Below are 17,257 nucleotides of genomic sequence, written 5' to 3'. Positions count from 1 at the left end.
AGTTGTTCTCATCTGAGGAGGTGATCTCATCATGGTAACCTGTGATCAGCATACAAAAAGGAAGGTTTTATTGTTGTCATGTCTTGAGGAGAACAGTCTGTCTCTTCCCATAAGGTGACTGCCTGTGCTCTGAGGTGTGACCTTACCATTGTGGACCGTTCTTCTCATGTGAGGAGTGATCTCATCGTGGTAACCTGTCCTTTGAGGCTTGCTATTGCTGATGGGAAATTTTTGTCCCTTATTGTTTGTAAAGAAAGTGTTAGAGAAAAGCAAAAGAGAACACCAGACTTGATCTCTACAAAGAGACTGTTTATTGAGAGAAGCAGCAAGGGGCAGCAGTCTTCCCGTGGGATGAAGGCTGAAGCACTGGGCCAGGCTGGGGTGCAAGTTTATAAGGAGGATCCTAAGAATAATAGACTATGCTAGCTGCAGGCCCAAGGAAGTAGATAATGAACTATAGTTATTTGTGTCTTTACTCAGAATAACCTTTTTTAGCGAAATTGTCTAGGGATGATATCCCACCAGATGGTTTCTGTACCCTCAAGGTTTTCTAGCTAAGGGAAGTTTATCAATCGGGAGTAGACAAGCCTGTCAAGGTCACATTTTTCTGAGGTTCTTTATTGCCTGCTGGTCTTGGGGATAGTTATTAACTCTTTAGTTCCCTCTAGTTTTCAGGGAAGTCTGTTAACCCTTCATCATTATTGGTCTGCCAAGTGTTCCCAGAAGCCAAGAGATTGACTCAGGAAGAAAAAGTTATAGGACAAAGTAGAGTTAGGCAATGAATGATGATCTCTATCCAAACTCACAGAAATTGTTCTATTCTGTTTTTTTTTTTTAATTAGAGAGAGTGAGAGAGGAAGAGACAGATAGAGAGAATGGCACCTCATGGCCTCTAGGCACTACACACAAACTCCAAGCACATGCACCACCTTATGCATGTGACTTACATGGGTTCTGGAGAATAGAACCTTAGACTTCACAGGCAAGAGCTTTAGCCACTAAGCCATCTCTCCAGTCCAAGTTGTTCTATTTCTGTGTGGAACATCAGAGCTGAGGCCACTCTCTATAGTAGCCAGTTCTTCCTGGTGGACATGCTGCAAGGATTTGGATCTTGGAAATGGAGAAGTTGACAGAGTCAGAAAACTTTGTCTCCTGTGCCTGTCTCCAGAATGTTGAGTTGTTTCCATGCTGGTAGGAATAGCATGAGCACCCGTCTTATCTGAGCAGGACACGGAACAGCACCCACAGAGGCAAACAGAAAGGAGAGTGGCTGTAAATACCATGTATCCCCATGAAGGAACTGATTTCAGCCAGGTCTTGAATGGCACCAGCAGTGGCAATGTGTTTGCCAAGGTCCTCCACCTCAGTTACATTTTCTAAATAATTGGGATAAAAACAGGGTGTTCAGCTTTAATAAGAGCAAAAGGGCTTCTTTGCATATCAGGCAAAATGCCTAAAACAATCTCATTTTGAGAACTACCTTACAAATTTGTGTCATCTCTGCATTTAAAGAGTCTGTTAGTTTGATTGATGATCTGTTTGGTTTGGTTAAAAGTGGTGAGGTAAAAAAAAAAAAAGTGGTGAGGTATGGGCTGGAGAGATGTCTTAGAGGTTAAGGCAGTTGCCTGCAAAGCCTAATGATAGTTCCATTCCCAATATATGTAAAGCCAGAGGCACAAAGTGATGCACACATCTAGAGTTTGTTTGCAGTGGATAGCACACCCATTCTCATTCTCTCTTTCTTTCTTGTTCTCTCTCGCACACTGCTTGCAAATAAATCTATTAATTTTTTTAAGTGGCCATCCAGATGGATTGCTCAGTGGTTACTGCGCTTGCCCTAAAGACTCACATTTAACTTTCCAGATCCCACATAAGCCAGATGCACAAGATGGCTCAGGGTTGCACATGTGCACAAGGTGGCACACACGTCTGGAGTTTGATCACAGTGGCTGGCGGCCCTGGTGTGCCAATTCTCTTTCTCCCTCTCATAAAAAAAATAATAATAATAAGTGGTGACTTGAGCTAGAAAGATGACTCAGGCAGTGATGTGCTTGCCACACAGCATGAGGACCTGAGTTTGGATCCCTAGAGTACACGTAAAATGCCAGGCATGGGTGCTCACTGGGGAAGTGGAGAGAAGCAGGGAATGCCAGGGGTTTGCTGGCTCACTAGTCAAGCCAGATCAGGATTCCAGCAAAGACCCTGTCTCAAAGAATAATGTGGACAGCATCAGAGGGAGACCCCCGACATCAACCCTCTGGCCTCTACATACATGCACATATGTGTGGATATGCACTGTGTCTAGCTTCACATGTCCCAATTGCACAGGCTGGTTGGCAAATGCAATAATAGTCATCCGGGGGATGGAGAGATGGCTTAGCGGTTAAGGTGTTCGCTTGGAAAGCCAAAGGACCCAGGTTCAATTCCTCGGGATCCCCATAAGCCAGATGTTCAGAATGGCACATGTGTTTGGAGTTTGTTTGTAGTGCTGGAGGCCCTGGTGCACCTGTGTTCATTCTCTCTCTCTCTGTCTGTCTCTCTCTCTCCCTCTCACTGTCTCTCTCTGCTTCTTTCTCTCTTTCTCAAATAAATAAAATAAAACATTCATCGTTGAAGGTACAGGTGAACCCAACTGTATTGACAGACTCAGCTATAGGGCAAATACGACCAACTGTGTTTTTCACAAGCCCATGCCCTTCTCATGGCACAGGATGTGTCCCTGACTTCGGGGAGTGAACTTTCCAGCCCAAACAGGTGGATTAAGGTGACAGTCACACTGTGTATTTTTGTTTGTTTTTCTTTTTAGTTTTTTCGAGGTAGGGTCTCTCACTCTAGCTCAGGCTGACCTGGAATTCACTATGTAGTCTCAGGGTGGCCTTAAACTCACAGTGATCCTCCCACCTCTGCCTCCCAAGTGCTGGGATTTAAAGTGTGCATCACCATGCCCAGCTCACACTGTGTATCTTGGTGAGGGTTCGACCTATTATGTTTGGAGTCACACAAAGAAAGCATGATCTTCTGAAAGCACAGGACACATGAGCTCACCTCACTGACTTTGTTCACAGGCAATTTCCATCTTTACCCTGTGCCTGCACCCCCTTAACAGCACATTGACTTGTCCTCTCACAGAGGCAAACACACACCGTGTTGTCTCCACTTCTAGAACGTGGGCTAGAGAGGTGACTTAGCAGCCAAGGCACTTTCCTATAATGCCTAAGGACCCAGGTTTGAGTTCCCAATGGCAAAGGCCTTGGCGTGCCCATTCTCTCTTTCTCTAGAAGGAACAGCCTCTCTCTCTCTGGAAGGAACCACCCCTCTCTCTAAAATATATTTATTTTTATTTATTTCTTTGAGAGCGACAGACAGAGAAAGAGGCAGATATATAGAGAGAATGGGCGCGCCATGGCCTCCAGCCACTGCAAATAAACTCCAGATGCGTGCGCCCCCTTATGCATCTTGCTAATGTGATTCCTGTGGAATCCAGCCTTGAACCGGGGTCCTTAGGCTTCATAGGCAAGCACTTAATCGCTAAGCCATCTCTCCAGCCCAATAAAAATAAAAAATAAAAAGTGGGACAGAGAGGTGGCTTAGCAGTTAAGGCACTTGCCTATGAAGCCAAAGAATGTCTGAATCTCCAGGTCCCACATAGCCAGATGCACAGTGACGCAAGTGTGCAGTGTTGCACATGCGCACAAAGGAACACACGTGTCTGGAGTCACAGTGGCTAAAAGGCCCTGGCATGCCCATTCTCTCTCTCTCTCTGCCTCTTCCTTTCTCTCTGTCTCTTGTTCTCAAAATATTAAATTAAATTAAACATTAATAAGAATAAAAAAGAAAGTTTAGAGTCCTTTTGCCTAAAGGAAGGGAAGAGATGTTTACTAACAAGTGAAGGAAAAATGCATGCTCCCAGATCCTCAAGCTTCTCAGAGAATCCCTGCCATCAGAACAGATTACCTGGCTAGATTTCCAAAGACATTTCATTAGCGACAGAGAGCAGGTGCTCTTCACACACCCAGCTGTCAGCCTAATGGTGGGCCTCAGAAACTGCAAGGGCCCCTATCTGCAAACAGTTGGCATCCACAGATTACCTCTTCTTTTATGCTCGTATGTGTGTATAATGTGGCAGTGGTGGTGGTGTGCATGCATGGGTGCATGCTGTGTGTGTGTGTGTGTGTGTGTGTGTGTGTGTGTGTGTGTGTGTGTTGCACTGTATGCACATGTATGTGCCCTTATGGCACCCCACAAGCAGTGAATGTCAGCTGTCATGCTCCTTGGCTTTTCTGACCATTCTTATTTTTTTAATTTAAATTTAATTTATTTGAGAGAGTTAGAAAGCGGCAGATGTGGGGGTGGGAGGAGAGAAAGAGAGAGAGAGAGGGAGAATGGGTGCACCAGGGCCTTCAGCCACTGTAAACAGCCTCCAGATGCATGCTTGTGCACCTGACTTACATAGGTCCTGGGGAATCAAACCTGGGTCCTTTGACTTTGCAGGCAAACACCTTAACTGCTAAGCCATCTCTCCAGCCTTTTTCTGACCCTTCTTTTTTGAGGCAAGCCCAACAGACTGGCCTTTTTTATGTGAGAGAGCAAGAGATACATAGAGAGAGAATGAGAGAGAGGATTGCTGCACCAGGGCCTCCAGCCACTGCAGTATAACTCCAGACACATGCTCCCCCTAGTATACATTTGTGACCTTTCTCGCTTGAGTCACTGTGTGTCTGGCTTACATGGGATCTGGAGAGTCAAATATGAGTCCTTAGGTTTTGTGGACAAGAGCCTTAACTGCTAATCCATCTTTCCAGCCCATTTTTCTGAACATTCTTTTTTTTTTTTTTTTTTTTTTTTTTTTTTTGATTTTCTGAGGTAGGGTCTTGCTATAGTTGAAGCTGACCTGGAATTCACTCTGCAGTCGCAGGTACCTCAGCCTCCCAAGTGTTGGGATTAAAGGTGTGCACCACCACACCCACCTTTTATGACCATTCTTATTTGCGTTGGGGTCTCTTACTGATCCCACAGCTTGCTGTTTATTTATGCACTCCAGTGATGCATGGGATCTCTGCTCTCCTATGGGACTGAGCTTACAGACATGTGTGGCCACCCCAGCTGTTATTGGGTCCCCGGATCAAACTCAAGAGGCCTCCTCAGGCCCTCATGCTTGCACAGGAAGTGTTCTTAACCTCTGAGCCATCTCCCAGTTCTATGTTTTCTGCATGTGTGATGTAGTAATGTGTATGTATGTGTACATAGTATGTGCCAGTGCGTGTGCAAATGCATGTGCCTGTTTGCATATTCAGAGATCAGAGGCAAATGTCAGGGGCCCTCACTCATTCACATATCTCCTTAAGAAGGGGTCTTGCTCTAACATGGAGCTCTGGTTCTCTCAAGCACAGGATCCTCCTGTCTCTGCTCCCCTCAGAACTGACCTGATAGACATGCCCAGCTGTTCATGTAAGTCCTGGGAATTTAACTCGTGTAATCTTAGGCCCCCATGCTTATAGCAGGCACGCTTATTGCTGAACCCGCCTCTAGTGATTGCTGGCCTTCACCAGTTCTGCCCACAGCCTCCGGTTTCTCTGCCCTCTTAGCCCAAGAAGAGCCAGCAGCCTACCTGTTTATGGGCTGCTGCATCTGCCTGCTGCTGAGCAAGACCTGTGGGTTCCCTGCAGCCTGCTGACTTCACGCACTTACCCAGCACCTGTTACTCTGCCAGGTGCTGCTGCAGGCTCTGGAGATACAGCCGTAGTCACCACAGGGGAAAAGAAACCTGTGTTAGGGGAGGTGGCATTAGGTGACCACTGTGGAAGTTTTCATGTTGTAGTTAAGGCTAGAAGGTACGGGAAGAAGGAAAGCAAGGAAGGCGGATGGCGAACAGGAGAGGGATGCATTGGAAGGGGGACCAAGGTAGCCTGGCTGTGGTGAAGTTTGAGTAAGTCCTTCATAGGAGAGGGAGCTAACTCTGTGAGCATCTGGGGAAAGAACGCGTCAGCCAGGAGAAGTGAGAGGCTGGTGACAGTCGCCCTGTGTGGCCTCAGCAGGGGAAGTGGTGGGTGAGAGGAGAGGCTGACTGGGACATGCGGGAGTCTGACCACTGCCACCCTCTACAGATCAACAATCAGCGCTCACGCCTGCCGGCCTCCCTGAGTGGGGGTCGCCTGCGTGTGTACCAGAGTGGGACGCACGGCGTGGTGGAGCTGGACTTCGGGCTGGTGGTCACCTACAACTGGGATTGCCAGCTGACCCTGCGCCTTCCCAAGCGCTTCCAAGACCAAGTGTGTGGGCTGTGTGGCAACTATAATGGTGACCCTGCTGATGACTTCCTCACGCCTGATGGGAAACTGGCATCTGATTCCCTGAATTTCTCTAAAAGCTGGAAGCTGTATGATGGGGACCTCCTGTGTGATGACGGCTGCCAGAGCAACTGTACCTCCTGCACTGCAGGCCAGGCCCAGTTCTATGAGGGAAACCAGCTCTGTGGCATGCTAACTCTGCCCTCGGGCCCCTTTGCAGCCTGCCACGAGTCCCTGGACCCCAAGCCCTTCCTGGAAGATTGTGTGTATGACATGTGTGTGACCAGAGGGGCACAGCACAGCCTGTGCCATAGCCTTGGTGCCTATGCCCAGGCCTGCATGGAGCTAGGTCTCCCTGTCCGCGAGTGGAGGCCACGAACCAACTGCGGTGAGTGACAGGCAGGGTCGGGTGCGGTGACCTCTTTCGTCTGCTAGATCTCTGAGAGCCAACTGGCTCAGCCTGCTGCCGGGTAATAGCAGACATACAGTGGTAGCTAAGATGTCCGGGCTCTGCTACAGTGAGCCTCTGTGGGCACCAGTGTGCCCAATATGAAGTGGCAAGGCACAGGCAGAAGGTTGGGGTGGAATGGAGGGATGCAAGCAGATGGTTGTGGCTAGAGCTGGGGAAGCTAAAGGGGATACGTAACATCAAAGAAGGTTCTTGATCCAACATTTGGGATAGTTTCAGGGAGATTTTTCTAGAAAAAATAAATATTCTATTTGAGCCACATGTGGTGGTAAATGCCTGTAATCCCAGCTCTCAGGAGGCAGAGGTGGGAGGATCACTGTGAGTTTGAGGCCACCCTGAGAGACTGCATAGTGAATTCCAGGTCAGCCAGGGCTAGAGTGAGGCCCGACCTTGAAAAACCAAAAACGAAAAAAGAATATTCTATTTGGAATCCATGAGCGGGGTTGGACTATGCAGGAAGGAAAGGAGGTAAATGGACTACCAGCCCAGAGAGCAGCGGAGGCTTGGTAGGGGAGGGGATTTGTGGGGTTGTAAGACAGATGTGCAGCCACACTCCTGTGCTCACACCTGCTCCATGACTCCAGTGTCCTCTGGCTAAAGCTGACCAGATAGGTCTCTGTCTGCTAAAACACTCACTCAGTCAGTCAACAAGCAGCCTGGTGCCGTGACAGTGAGGTTGAGAACCAACCCTGCCCACACAGTTCCTCTTCTGGCAGAGCTCTCAGAGACTGTTCAGGGCAAGGGAAGGAAAAGGGCATCTGCACCCAGGCCTAGGCTTGAGACTAGCACTACGGGTGGCAAACTTGTGGAGGGTAAGGGGGGTAACAAAGCAATGTTTGTAACTGACCGGCTCCCTTCTAGCAAATTTGTGGAGGGTAAGGGGAGGAACAAAGCAATGTTTGTAACTGACCGGCTCCCTTCTAGGCCCCATGTTCCAATAGGACTTTCCCTCTCCAGTCCTCGAATCCCAAAACAGAAGAGAAAGCAGAGTTCATTCACCCTCCCACCCATTTCTGCAGTGTTTTCTGGGCACCTCCTTGATGGCCAGGCCCCGTCCTTGGTGCCGAGAGTTCAGCAGTGACAGAAACACACCAGCGCCCCACTGAAGTACAATCTACATCCTAGGTGGGCAGCGAGCCGATTAGCTCAAAGTACCTTCAGAGAGCACAGAACACAGTGCCATAGAAGTGTGTGGGAGGGCTGCAGGGACGGCTTGGCGGTTAAGGTACTTGCCTGCAAAGCCAAAGGCCCAGGCTGGATTTCCCAGGGCCCACGCAAGCCAGATGCACAAGGTGGCATTGCATGTGGAGTTCTTTAAAAGAACAAAAAAGTGCCTTGGACACTTGAGGAAGACATCTGTGAGCAGGTGGCACTGGAACAAGAGCAGGGCCAGGCAGTGGTCACAGCTCAGTAGTGACCGTGATGGCCATGAAGCACCTCCCATGCAGCACTCCCTTGGTCCCTTCCGGCGGTAGCATCAGTATGGTGTCGTCCTGTCTTGCTGAGGGAGACATTGAGGCACAGGGAACCAGAGTCCTTTGCTTGATGTTTCTCACACTGTCTGGCGATTCAGACAGAGGGATGCAGTGCCCAGGTACGGAGGTGGCAGTTTGAGAAGGTACCAGTCTGCTAGGGCTGGAACGGAGCGAGCCACTGGAGGAGAGAGACGGGGTAGAGGGGCGGGCGGAGCCTGTTGTTCCTGGGGGGGGACTCTGCTTTCAAATCCCGAGTGAGATTGCTAGGAAAATATCTCCTCTCTTAATAAGGAGACTAGGCTCCTTAGAGGAGCAAGAAAGAGCAAGGCTTTCATCTTGCAAGGTTGGGTGCAAGTGCAGACAGAATGGCCCATGAGCTTTTGAGCAGAGCAGTTTTTTAAGATCTTTTAATTTATTTGAGAGGCAGAAGAAGGGAGAGAGAGAGAGCAAGCACACCAGAGCCTCCAGCCACTGTATGCAACCTCCAGATGTATGTGCCACCTTGTACATCTGTCTTGTATGGGTTCTGGGGAATCAAACCTGGGTCCTTTCACTTTGCAGGCAAGTGTATGAACCACTAAGCCTTCCCTCCAGCTGGATAGCAGTTTTTATTTTTCAATGTAGTGTCTTGCTCTAGGCCTGGCTGTTCTGGAATTCACTATGCAGTCTACCTCCTCAGTGCGGGGATTAAAGGCATGCACTACCACGCCCTGCAAGAGCAGTTTTATAACCCGATGTCAGGTTCATTCCCACTCTCTTCACTGGCTGGTACTTGGGAGGTGCACTCTGTCCTGGAGCTCATGTCCTTGTAGGGTGTGTCTTCTATCTCTTCTTCACTTGCATCTGTACTTCTTTCCTTTTCTTTTTTGAAAAGCCCAACAGATTGGGCTTTTTAAAAATATATACTTTTTAGCCAGGCGTGGTGGTGCACACCTTTAATTCCAGCATTTGGGAGGCAGAGGAAGTAGGATTGTTGTGAGTTTGAGGGCACTGTGAGACTACATAGTGAACTCCAGGTCAAAGCCTGGGCTACAGTGAGACCCTACCTCAAAAAAAATTTATGTGTTGTGGGGGGAGGGAGAGAATTGGCATGCAGGGCCTCCAGCCACCTTAATCAAACTCCAGGTGCATGTGCCCCCTTGTGTGCCTGTGTGACATGGTGTGCTTGTGTCACTGGGCATCTGTCTTATGTGGGACCTGGAGAATCAAACATGAGTCTTTAGGCTTCACAGGCAAGTGCCTTAACCACCAAGCCATCTCACCAGCCCACATGTGTATCTCTTAACAAACACCTTCTTTATCCCTCCCCAACGCTCAACACCTTATTTGCCTCAGGAATTTTCAGGTGTCCACTCTTTAGTACGTCTGCAGGCCATTAGGAAAGCAGAGCTGTCAGTGACTCTCTGCTCTAACCCTTTAGTGTGGGCACACTTAGGAGGCCTGAGAAGCGGGGCCCAGGGCTCCAGTGTCTTCTGCGCAGATAGAGTCCCTAGGGGTGTGCATGATCAGACCTAGCAGTCACAAGGCCATCTGGCTAGTGCGATGGACAGACTTTGGATGGAGGAGACGAGCATGCAGGAGATTAGACAGAGGCCATGTGGCGCATAGGCCAGCAAAACAGATGCTAGGTGGATTTTAACACTGGACCTCATGGAATTTCCCCACTGACTGGCTGTCCAGGGGTGGTGCAGTAGGAGGTAGGTGGGCCTATAGTAGTAGTCCAGGGACACATGTGCCAGGAACTGAGACGCTGAGCTCTGAGGGAGGAGCCACGGCTGGGGGAGACACGTTGCACTTTTCCAGATAGGCACTCCTGGTGGTCCCACCACACTGCCCTGATAAAGCCCCTCTTTTGTCCCTCCTTGACCTCCCCCTCCAGACATATCGTGTCCAGCCAACAGCCGCTACGACCCCTGCAGCTCCGCGTGCCCGGCCTCCTGCAACTCGGAAGCGCTTCCAGCCAACTGCTCGGGGCGGCCGTGCGTGGAGGGCTGTGTGTGTCTCCCGGGCTTCGTGGCCAGCGGCGGCGCCTGCGTGCCGGCCTCCGCGTGCGGGTGCACATTCGAGGGTCGCCTGCTCGCACCAGGCCAGGAAGTGCTGGCCGACGACCTGTGCCGGAGACGCTGCACCTGCGATGGCGCCACCCAGCAGGTGACCTGCCGCGACTCGGTGGGCTGCAGGTCAGGTGAGCGCTGCCGCGTGCAGGACGGCCTCCTAGGCTGCTACCCCAAAAACTTTGCCAGCTGCCAGGCGTATGGGGACCCGCACTACATGAGCTTAGATGGACGGCCCTTCAACTTCATGGGTACCTGCACGTACCTGCTGGTCGGCTCCTGCGGCCAGGACACAACGCTGCCCACCTTCCGGGTGCTGGTGGAAAATGAGCGCCGAGGAAGGCATACCTTCATCAATAGTCAGGCCATTCGGGTGGAGGCTCTTGGTGTGAAGGTGGCCGTGCGCCGGGAGCACCCAGGACAAGTACTGGTGAGTGCCACACATGGAGACGGGTGGGGGCAGGAAACCCCCAGACTCAGGATGGGGTACGATGGAGTTTATTGCAAGATCTTGTGGCCAGTGACCAAGGGCTGTTCTCCTCCTTCTTGGCATTGTGACTTTCAGACTGTGTTCTCCATCAAAGTCTGTTATGAGGACAGAGTCACCTCAGAGCCACCAGCAGCCACATTCAGTGGGAGCTTGTGTGGGTGAACACACATCTTCTCAGTGTTTAAGAGTCCTTGGGAGCTGGAGAGATGCCTTACTGGTTGAGGCTTCCCTTCAAAGACTAAGGACCCATGTGGAACTCTCCAGATCCCACGTAAGCCAGACACACAGTGTGACATAAACATAAGGTGGCACATGTGCATGGAGTGGCGCACGTGTCTCTAGTTTGATTGCAGTGGCTGGAGACCCTGGTGTGACAATTCATTCTCTTTCTCTCTCTTATTAAAAAGATATAAAGATTTTATATATATATAAAGAATCCTTGGGGGCTGGAGAGATGGCTTAATGGTTAAGGCACTTGCCATCAAAGCCACAGGACTCAGGTTTGATTCCCCTATACCCATGTAAGCCAGATGTACAAGGTGGCACATGCATCTGGAGTTCGTTTGCAGTGGCTACAGTCCCTGGTGTGCCTATTCTGTCCTTCCATCTCTCTATCTGCCTCTCTCTTTCTCTCAAATAAATAAAATAAATAATATTTTTTAAAGTGCAATGTGAGCTGGAGAGATGGCTTTAGCGGTTAACACGTATGCATGCAAAACCTAAGCATCCATGTTTGATTCTCCAGGTCCTAAATAAGCCAGATACATATGGTGAGCATGAGTCTGCAATTCATTTGCAGAGGCTAGAGGCCTTGGAATGCCCATTCTCACTCTGTCTGTCTCCTCTTTCTCTCTCTCCTTCTCTCTGTCTCAAATAAATAAATTAATAAGTAAAAAATATCTTTAAAAAAGCAGTGTTGCCAGATGTAGTGCAGATCTTTAACTCCAGCACTCCAGAGGCCGAAGTAGGAGGATCACTGTGAGTTCAAGGCCATCTTGAAACTACATAGTGAATTCCAGGTCAGCCTAGGCCAGAACAAGACCTTACCTTGAAAAACAAACAATAATAATAATAATAATAATAATAACAAAAAGAGAAATGTTTATCTAGGCATGGTGGTGCATGCCTTTAATCCCAGAATTCAGGAGGCAGAGGAGGAGGATTGCTGTTAGTTCAAAGGCAGTCTGGGACTACACAGTGAGTTCCAGGTCAGTCTGGGCTACAGTGAGATCCTACCTTGGGGTGGGGGGGGAAGAGGAAGAGTAACATTTGATACCATGGCATATATGGGACACACTACCCCATCTAGCGCTTTATGACCCATAGTCATTTTTCAGAAGCCATCTGACCTCCTCATCCTGGATGCTGCTGTTGACAATGGATTGCTGGATGCCTCTCGAGCCTGGTGGATGTGGTGAGGCAATCTAATGCCGCTTGGCATGGCTCAGGCCCAGAGGGGAGCAGAGCTGTGCATTAGCTTACACCACTTGCCACTGTAGCTGGCTTCTTGGTTCTGAGAGACTCTGAGCCACCACCATGGCCCGGAACCTTCCATTAGCCACACCTGGCTGCTGAAAAGTCCCAGTACAGCCAGTATGCCTGTGGACATATTTACTGGGGAAAAATAATCACCACATATTTAGAGGATAACTACTCACCACTGAGACAGGCTTAATCCTTTTCTTAAAAAGAAACAGTATTTATTTACTTACTTGTTTATAAGGGGAGAGAGAGAATGGGCACACCAGGGCCTCTAGCCACTACAAATAAACTCCAGATGCATGCACCACCATGTGCATCTGGCTTCTGTGGGTACTAGGGAGTCGAACCTGGTCCTTTGGCTTTGTAGGCAAGCGCCTTAACGGCTAAGCCATCTCTCCAGCCCAAGGCCTAATCCTTTGCCCATGCACTGTTTAATCATTGATGTCTTCTGTGAACTGTTGCTCAGGCTTTGAAATCTTCCAGAATCTCACTAGCACAGCATTTGACTTTGTATTAATGTCTCCATAGGACACAATCTTGCTTAACACAAATCTTGGCACATTCACCTTCAAATGGCCCAGGCAGACACCTTTTTCTGTTTACTTTCTCTCATCCCTTGTTGATTGACTGAGCGTTTTACAAACCTCGTTTACTTGCTGGTAGGCCTTTTCCACCTGATAATGATCATGTCCTCCCATGGGCTCACCAAAGCCACTAAAGCCCTGCCCCTCTCTGGAGACCCCTGCTGAATCAAACTCTTTCACATACTTCTGTGAACACACTTCTCTCTAGCCTGTAAACAGGCATCAAACACCACCACTCCTATATTTAGTTCCCTCAGTAATATCTGTCCTCCTTCTGTTGTCTTCCAGACCCTGATATTCATGGGGACCTAGCAGTGTCCCCCTTGGCTCATATGAGCCAATTTAAGGCTTTGTTTTTCCTTGCATTGCCTCAGGTCACCCAGCCTTTATGTCTAAGAGGAATGGGCACTGGACTCTGACCTATACCATCCCTCCCCCACCATGCCCCGCAGCTCCATGAGCCAGGCTAGGGAGGCTCTCTGAGAGTTCTTCTTTCCCAGTTCAAGCTGTTCAGGTACTGGGTCTGCCCTCATTGTCATGCTTCCTGGACTGGGCCATTAGCAAGGCCCCTGCCTGTGAGCTGAGTTGTGGGGTTTCCCTTCCTCTCTATTCAAGGCCAGACCTGAGGGCTGTCTTCTCTTATTCCTGCTGTGTCTGTTCTCCCTCAAATCTGGTTCTGCCCATGTGTACCAACTTTGGGGGGGGGGGGTCTCTGTCACAGATCTAATTTGCTGTCTTTCCTTGTGTTTTGCCAGATATAAGAAATGGCAAACCAGCTGGGCATGGTGGCCTACACTTTAATCCCAGCACTCGGGAGGCAGAGGTAGTAGAGGAGTGTTGTGAGCTCAAGGCCAGCCAGAGGCTACATAGTGAATTCCAGGTCAGCCTGGGCTGGAGTGAGCCCCTACTTCAACAAACAAAAACAAAACAAAACAAAACAAAAAACCCGGCAAACCAATACCTCTATGTTATCCTCCCTTTTTCCACTTTTCCAGCCAAATTAGAGGCTAATTCAGTGGAAGTAGCGTCTACATGTCCTTTCCTGTAATAATTCTTCCCTTACCTGGCTGGGTTCTTTCGAAGCAGACAGCTCAGCCTCAGCGATATGTCTTCTTGCTCACAGCACAGGCCATGCACGTGATGCCACGGCCTGCATGCAATGCTATCCATGCGTGCTACTGACAGGGATGGCAGTACACTCTCTAGCTCGCCAGCCATTCAGAAGACATTCTCATACTCATGAGTGGGCCCTGTTTACCAGGGAGCCATGTTGTCCTAACCAAGTAGAGGGGATGACCACCTTGGAATTCCCTGCAGGAACATTCCACTGTCAAATGGCTCAGATTTAGCTGTGTCTGCCATTGTTCATTGCAAGGTGCATGCACTCTCCACCACAGCAAGGAAACATCCCAGCCAATACCAAACAGACTGCTCCCGTGGACCATCCACCTGTATGTGTGTCAGACTGTGTTACACTTTGGGAGGCAGAGGTAGGAGGATCAAGTTCAAGGCCAGCCTGAGCATAGTGAATCCCAGGTCCGCCTGGCTTAGAGTGAGATCCTACCTCGACAAACAAACAAATACAAAAATTAAAATAAAATAAATGGTATGGAGCTTTGGGAAATGACTCAGCAGGTAAGAGTGCTTATGGTGAAAGCATGAGAGCCTGAAACTGAGTTCAATCCCCAGCAGGCATACAAAAGGCTGGGTGTGGCCACCCATGCCTGTAAGCTTGGGGTCTTATTGGGGGGAGGAACTGGAAAATCACATTGGTTCACTAGTCATTCAGGCCGACTAATGATGGGGTCAGTGAGGGACTCCAGGGTCAGCAAGAGACTGTGTCGAGGAAATAAAGTGGAGGAGCAGTAGAAGAGGGCACCCCATGTTTCTCTTGCCTCTGTACTCATGCACGCGAGGCACATGTATCTGCACACATACACCAGTACATAGACTACACACCCCACACCACGCGTACCACATGCATATCTGTGCCTCCCCACAAAAGAGTGAAAAGCAAGAAGCAGATTGTTGCACAGTCATTCAAAAAGTCATAATTAAAGGAATATAGTTTGGGTAATAGCCCATAACCTGGACGATTAGCATGAATAAAAAAGAAGGTGCATGTACTCTCCACCACAGCAAGGAAGTAAAAAAGAAGTAGGAGGCAGAGAGGGTTTTCTGTGTGTCAGGTGCTCACAACCATAAACCCGATCTGGGGCTGGAGAGATGGCTTAGCGGTTAAGGGGCTTGATGCAAAGCCTATGGATACAGATTTGATTATCCAAGTACCACATAAGCCAGATGCACAAGCTGATGCATGCAACTGGAGTTCGTTTGCAGTGGCTGGAAGCACTGGTGCGCACATTCACACTCTCTCCATCTCGTTCTCCCTCTCTGTCTCAAATAAATAAAAATAAATATCAAAAAAAAAAAACCCAATCCCCACAGCATGACCGAGGAGGAAGTCTTGCCCATAGATCCCAGTGTTGGCATAGCTTGTCTGTAGATAAAGAAAGAGAGGGAAGAATTAGTGTAGTTACTTGTGCTCCCACCTCTCTGACAGGACATCTCACTCAAGAGCTGAGTGGTAATAGCCAGTGTGTACTCAATGGAAAAATGGCTTTGAGACCAGATAAAGCTGAGAGGTCTAAAGGACTCTCAGTAATGTGGAGACAGGCTGACAGGCTCTGACGACCAGCAGTCAGGGATCTGCATTTATCTGATACTCAGAGGGTAACGAGTGATGGGTGGTTTGCCAGAAAGCCAAAGCCCTGAGGTAGGAAGGACCAAGCGCAATTTCAAGAGCACAGCAAGGAAAATGGGAGTGGCTGGAACCAGGTAAGAGATGAGCAAAGTGTGTGAATACCCTGACCTGCCGATCCCCGTGTGTCTCTACCCAGGTGGATGGCATCCTTCACTTCCTGCCCTTCCAAGCCGCGGGTGGGAAAGTGGTGATATTCCGTCAGGGCAATTACGCTGTTGTGCGCACCGACTTTGGCCTGACCATCAGCTACGACTGGGACACCCATGTGACGGCCAAGGTGCCCAGCACCTATGCTGAGGCAGTGTGCGGGCTCTGTGGGAACTTCAATGGGAACCCAAGCGATGACCTGTCTCTGCGGAGTGGAGGCAAAGCTCCCCATGCCTGGGCCTTTGGGAAGAGTTGGCAGGAGGAGACAAGACCTGGCTGCATGACACTTGAACAGATTCCCTGTCCCAAGATGGGTGAAGCAATGGCCAAACAGAGGAAAAGCAAAAAGGGGTGTGGGAAGTTTGTTGACCCAAAGGGCCCCTTCCAGGAGTGCCACTATTTGCCCATGTTCAACAACTCCATAGTAGACTGTGTCTATGACAGCTTCTTACTATTTGGCCTGCCTAAGGCAATGTGCAACTCACTGGCCACATACACAGCCATATGCCAAGCTGCTGGGATCACTATACACCCCTGGAGGAGTGAAGAACTTTGCCGTGAGTACCAAGCAACTGGAGAATTCATTCTTTGGTCTAGAGCTTGTTTATAAGATACAAGTGTCAATGATTCCTTTGATCCTATTGTTTGAGAGTCAAGGAGCCTTTCTGGGCTCAGGTGGGGTTAGCTCAGGGTTAGATCACTAGACACTCAAGGGTCACTAATCTCCCCAGGCCAGTGGCTCTGAGGTCCATTGTCTCCTGACCCAATAGAGTAGAAAAAGAGGAAGAAGAAGGATATGCAAAGAAGGGTATGCTAAGCAAGAGTTACTGCAAAGAAGCCAGGTGTGGTGGGGCATACCTTTAATCCCAGTACTCGGGAGGCAGAGTAGAAGGATCATTGTGAGTTTAAGGCCAGCCTGGGCCTACAGAGTGAGTTTTAGGTCAGCCTGGGCTACAGTGAGACCATACTTCAAAAACAAAGGAGATCCTGGAGAGATGGCATAGAGGTTAAGGTGCCTGCCTGCACAGCCTGAGGACCCAGGTTCGATTTTTCAGGTCTCACATAAGCCAGATGCACAAGGTGATGTAAGTGCATGAGGTTGCACATATGAGTGGTCACAGCACTAAAAAGATACGTCACAGACATGTGAATGACACGTCATTTTTTTTTTGCACCTTCACTTAACATGCATTCATTTCTTTATTCTTTCAACAAATAAAGTCAGATGTGGCATAACAGTGTTATGACCAATAATGGATAACAGAGACTGGTTAGATGGCTTAGCCATTAGAGGCACTTGCATGTCAAGCCTGTTGGCCCAGGTTCAGGTCCCCAGTACCCACATAAAACTAGACACAGAAAGTGGCATGTATGTCTGATGTTTATTCATGGTTGCAAGACACCCTGTTATGCCCATGTACACACACACACATACACACATAGATACATGCATGCATAATTAAATAATGAATGACACATATGATAGCAACCTCGTAAGCTTTTAT

At 49.0% G+C, this 17,257-nt stretch overlaps 1 protein-coding gene across 1 annotated transcript in view; it reads left to right on the top strand.

Moving 5' to 3' along the window:
* The window catches only part of LOC101595403 (Fc gamma binding protein), a 109,792-nt gene that overhangs the window by 79,870 nt on the left and 12,665 nt on the right, over positions 1-17,257 (top strand). The window contains exons 27-29 of the mRNA XM_045134168.1: positions 6,105-6,675; positions 10,111-10,715; positions 15,742-16,309. Of these exons, the coding sequence (XP_044990103.1) occupies positions 6,105-6,675; positions 10,111-10,715; positions 15,742-16,309 (1,744 nt within the window). The remainder of the gene's footprint in view (positions 1-6,104; positions 6,676-10,110; positions 10,716-15,741; positions 16,310-17,257) is intronic.

Source organism: Jaculus jaculus, chromosome 14, assembly GCF_020740685.1.
Source record: "Jaculus jaculus isolate mJacJac1 chromosome 14, mJacJac1.mat.Y.cur, whole genome shotgun sequence".
Taxonomy (NCBI): Eukaryota; Metazoa; Chordata; class Mammalia; order Rodentia; family Dipodidae; genus Jaculus; species Jaculus jaculus.
The sequence above is the reverse complement of the archived record's forward strand: the minus strand, read 5'-3'. Positions and strand labels throughout refer to the sequence as shown.